This window comes from Trachymyrmex septentrionalis, unplaced genomic scaffold (assembly GCF_001594115.1).
Source record: "Trachymyrmex septentrionalis isolate Tsep2-gDNA-1 unplaced genomic scaffold, Tsep1.0 scaffold83, whole genome shotgun sequence".
Lineage (NCBI taxonomy): Eukaryota > Metazoa > Arthropoda > Insecta > Hymenoptera > Formicidae > Trachymyrmex > Trachymyrmex septentrionalis.
The window spans coordinates 695,335-700,610 of record NW_017306018.1 but is presented as its reverse complement, the minus strand read 5'-3'; the positions used below and the strand labels follow the sequence as shown (position 1 = coordinate 700,610).

At 27.4% G+C, this 5,276-nt stretch overlaps 1 protein-coding gene and 1 long non-coding RNA gene across 3 annotated transcripts in view; one reads left to right on the top strand and one right to left on the bottom strand.

The window, feature by feature from the left end:
• The window catches only part of LOC108755117 (protein sprint), a 21,994-nt gene extending 17,638 nt beyond the window's left edge, over positions 1-4,356 (top strand). Inside the window, exons 13-15 of the mRNA XM_018497940.1 lie at positions 432-674; positions 1,301-1,493; positions 4,209-4,356. Of these exons, the coding sequence (XP_018353442.1) occupies positions 432-674; positions 1,301-1,493; positions 4,209-4,312 (540 nt within the window). The 3' untranslated portion in view covers positions 4,313-4,356. The remainder of the gene's footprint in view (positions 1-431; positions 675-1,300; positions 1,494-4,208) is intronic.
• On the bottom strand, positions 585-2,464 carry LOC108755118. Of its 2 annotated transcripts, none has more exons than XR_001939746.1 (3): positions 2,324-2,464; positions 873-1,008; positions 585-663 (listed from the first exon to the last, which is right to left on the bottom strand). It is a non-coding gene; the product is annotated as an uncharacterized LOC108755118 (long non-coding RNA). The 2 variants fall into 2 exon arrangements; XR_001939747.1 differs by lacking the exon at positions 2,324-2,464 and adding an exon at positions 1,805-1,897.
• Positions 4,357-5,276: the final 920 nt, after the last annotated feature.

Here is a 5,276-nt window from a genome sequence, read left to right as displayed (position 1 = left end):
GTTATTTTTATACAAATTATTGAATATGTTATATACAAATGCTATATACAAATATGAATATACTTTATATTATGCATTATATATTACATGATAGAGCGTACTTGAAATTTCCCCAACATCAACTAATTTACTGGCCTTTACTGATAAGAGAAAATGCAGCACCAGTAATTTTTATAATGCTTTACTTCTTTTATTGACAGTAGCCGAATTTATTTTTAAACGCATTATAAGAAATGATAAAAAAGATCTGAATTCAAACAATTTCTTTTTGTATTCGGTATAAACTCCACCGCAGACACGTATTGTTGTGTATATTTTAATCCCGGAAAAGGATTTTCAAATCTAAAAAAGGAAAAAAGTAATTGCGACATAAAGTTATAAACGTTTGGTCGTAGAATGGACTATAGATTCCTTTAATTGTAATTTTGTAGGTAAAGGAAGCTAACTTGGGCAAGCATATTAGACTGAGCGCTGACGATCTTCTACCGTTGGTAATCTGGGTTTTAGTACGTGGAAAAGTTGTGGACGCGGAGGTCGAAGCTGAGTACATGTGGGGCTTGCTACATGCTTCTCTTCTGAGTGGCGAAGGCGGCTATTACCTGACAACATTGTCGAGCGCAGTGCACGTTTTAAAGACCTTTAAATCCAATCAGGGCACTACGTCTCCATTAAACGTAAGTAATAAATATTGTTAATTGTATATCTCTTACGAATCGAATTAAGTTAATATGAATAATAAATAATTATTATAACATCTATTTAAACGTAAAGTCATATAGGAGCAATTAATTTCCTATTTATTGTCTTAAAATAAAATGTTTTATATGATTTCAAAGATTGGATATAGCATGTAATATGCGATTAGAACTTACTTCTTCGTAAGAACATATCAAAAAGCAACAAGTATGAGTTGAGATAAATATTAAAAATTGAGGCAATTCGCTTAAAATCATTGTTTCGGATTTGAGTTCTTAAATAGAAAGTTCCATACTAGAAGCAGCTACATTTCTAAATAAAAATAATGTGACAGTTATTATATTTGTATTGTATTTTGAAAATTTAATGAAAAATATAAAGAAAATGTATATTATATATTATATTATCATATTAAATATTTTTATTCCTTCTACAAAAAATCATTAAATTTTATTAAAATTGATGAGGGATATCTTTGTACCTTTTCTTGTTAGTGCTAAAATACTATTTTTAATTATTATACAAATAAAATTAAGTATTTAAGAAAATTTATGAAAATATCAAATTTAATTCGATATTTTTATGGGAATATCATTTTTTTTAGGGATGTGGAACGCCGGATTGTTCATCTGTATTGCGGATTTTAGTACCAGATGAATTGCACGGTTCCTTAAATACTAGAACACTTCCAGTGAGACCCAATATGAATACTAAGGAAATTTGCCGTATTCTTGCGCATAAGATTAGATGCACAAATCCTCAAGATTATGGGCTTTTTAAACTGGTACAAGGAGAAGGTAAGTGCATTTAATGTAGAAATTAATTCAATATGAGAGATATTACATAATAGATCATATATATGGTTCAACTTAACGTCCAAAAAGTAATGACGATGGAATTGTTTGTATTATTTTCATAAAGAAGATCAAGCTTTGACATTATTAAACTTTTTTAATATGTTATGCTATTCTTCTCCCACTAATTTACAGTAGAGAAACTATTGTCAATGCGTAATAGTTTACCAGAAATCATTGTTTAAAATTTTTATGTATCCAGATTATAAGACTGAGTTGCAAGCAATAAGCATAGTCGAGCAGGTTAAACTTACAGAAAGGTGGGCTTTTCAAAATGTTGCAAATTTTGAGCATTTTTACTAAAAGCGTTAAGATAGAATTGACGCCTGCTATAAAGAGTAACACGTTTCATTTATCCTATGAAAAACTCTACTTATGACGTCGTCGTGTCAAAGAACATTATGTTTCCGTTTTCGCCATGAAAATCAATACATTTGAGTTTTGACTTTCGAAAAGTAATACATTTCATTTTATACTATAAATAATAATATGTTTGAACGTTTTGTGACGAAAAGTAGTATGTTTCTTTTTACACGAAAATTAATTAACACGATAACTACGTTCCAATGTTTAATGGCCTTTATAATAGTCGCGAAAAGTAACATATTTCACTTTATATCGCGAAAACTAATATGTTTGAGACTAATATGATTTGGTTACAAAAGTAGTTTGTTTCATTTTATGCCGTTTAATTTTATGAAAAGTAATATGGTTGTGAACTATCCTTTGAGAATTTGATGACTGGCAAAGGTTAGAAGTAGGAATACTTATACCAGTGATTTTATTTTTGGTTCCAAATAGTAAAATGAATACTCCATTGTTATTGTTGCTTTTAGTTGTATATTTTTATTTTTAGTCCATGTTTTTGCAATGTCAAACTAACGTACGTATGGAAAATACAAAAAATTAAAATTTATGAGTCCGTAAGGTTATAAAGATAGAATTCAATGAATGAACAAACGGAAGCGAATGTATGAATGGACATAAGAAAGAAAGAACAAACGAATCAATGAATGCATTAACAAACGAATTAGCGATTAATCGCCTTTCAACGCTGGAATGTATTAGTTTAAAGGCAAATGTGCTACTCTTCGTAGTAAAAAAATGTTCAAACATATTAGTTTTCACAGTATAAAGCGAAATATGTTACTTTTCGCGACTAAATGCGACTAAACATATTAGTTTTCGTAGCGAGAATCGAAACGTGATAATATTCGTCAATTAAATTGAAACGTGCTTCTTTTCGCGGAATGTATAATTCATGTAATATACTGTTTTTCGTAAAACAAATGAAACGTGCTACTCTTCGTAGCAGGCGTCGGAATGTTGTTGCAATCTATAGTTAATATCTTTATACCAAGACAGGAGAAACTCTCCCCCTAAGAAGGGGGTGCAAAGGGTTGCCATATTGAGTCAAAATGGTAAATTTTTTCTTAAAGAAAAAAAAAATCTTTATAATAAAAAAATCCTTTTTTACAGAATTCTAACTTCCAGACACTTCCCACTACTAAGAAGTGCAAAATTAAAAAATTTTTTAAGAAATTACTGATCCACAGAATAACCCTAATGAGTAATTGTTTCATGATATCTTAAGATTGTACTTTAATAGTTAATCTTAAATATAAGAACATTGACTGTGAATATCGGCCAAAGATATTTAGATTGTTAATATTCTACTCCCCCCCCCCCCACATAATATTCTAGTCAATTAAATGCCGTCATGTTCAAGGGAAAATTATTGCGCATTTATGTTACCCGTGTTAAGCGCCAATTAAAAATAAAGATCTCAATTCTAACTATCTCTTGGCCAAATTTAATTAGAAGAAAATATTTTAATGTAGGACATCAGCAATTTAGATATCTAAGGCTGGTATTCAGATAGTCCATCTTTATTTCGAGTAATTTATTTTAAGTAATGTCTTAAAATTCGAATACAGTTCTGTTTATGGTGTCTTAAAACTACTTAAGACAGCCTTAAATATAGATAAATATCGTCAATAAACATTGGTCTATGATCAAATATATAGACAAACGGCTAAAATGCTGGGGCTTCGAATTTTAGTTTTTTTCTGCATATTTAAAAATTTACAATCAAATAAATGTAAGTTAATAAATAAGTAATGAATAAATAAATAAATTTTATTAACTTATTAAATAAATTTTATCAATTTATGAATGTATTAGGACCACTGAAAATTCCATATAGAAGTTGAATCATGTATAAAATTGATTATATTTTTCGTTTAATATAAAACATTATAGAAAAGTTTTTTTTGAGCAATAATAAAATTTATAAATAATGAGATAACCAAATAAACATTTTTATCTTATTTTAATTATTGATAATAGTTTTTGCATTTAAATATATCTTGCAATTAGCGAAAATATACGTTTAATCTCGTTTGTTACATATCTATTTTTATCATGTTTATCATTGTTCTTACAATATTAACATAAATATAATTATTACATTAATTATTGATAATACTTGTCAACTAGTCGTTAACGATGAATTAATTATATAAAATTGTATAATATTTTGCATAGTTATTTTTAAATTATTGGGTCGTCCGGAAAGTCCGTGCGTATTTTCCGGACGACCCAATATAATACCTAATTAATTTGTAATAATTTACTTTTTGTCGGAAATTGTTTTAGAAACGTTGCTCGGAGATCATGAATGCCCACAGGAACTCTCTCACTGCCTTTTTGCCTATAAACGAATCGATGCCAAGATAGCATGGCCCAAGACCAGCTCTTAAGTATATTCTACCAATTTAAAATTAATTTCTAGATATCTCTGTCATAAGCCAATATTTTTCAAAATATAAATATTATACGTCTTGAAAACAGAAATTTATTGAAAACAAATTCTATAATATTTTTTCAGCAAAAATGTCTCATTCAAAATTTTGGATATTGAGTCATTTAATATTATTTATTGTTCAAGAATTTTTGATAGTACTATTTCGATAGAAATTCTCTTAGCATTGAATGAAATGGTCATCAAAGAAAAGATATAAAATAAATTTCTAATTAGTTCACAGAGATATTAAACAATACGATGTATAATTGTTGATTTTTTTATATTTTAATCCTCAGTAGATAAATACAGTGTAATAACTTGGGTTCTATAGAACATTAAAAATAATAAAAAAATATAATATAAAATTATATCTTTTTAAAAATTAATATTCATTTTTCATACTCTTTTACACGATAGAATAAAGTAATGATAAGTATAGTATAAGATTTTCTTATTACCTAATGTCTATATACACACATAATAAGTAATGATGTATGTCTTATTCTCTTCAAGTAAATTAATTTTTTTAATCTCTATAATTTTTTAATCTTGATGATTCTTTTTAATGAAATCGTGTAAACGTGTAAAAGTTAATAATAAAAATGAAGTATATAGATGTTTGCGATTTCTAACATCTCAAATTTAATTTTTTTATTTAGCAAAATATAAAGATATGACACCTACTGAGGGTTAACATATTCATTTATACTAATTGAAAATATTGATGTCAGCTATAGCATTATTGTAAACAAAATTATTTGTAACCAAAGCATCAATCGAATCGACGGAATTGACCATTGCTCAAATTGCATCAAATGTAGAAACAAAAAAACGTACAATTGTATACATGTGTGTGCGAAAAATTATAATTTTAAAATGCATATACATTTACAATTATACACGAATTATACAGGATACAC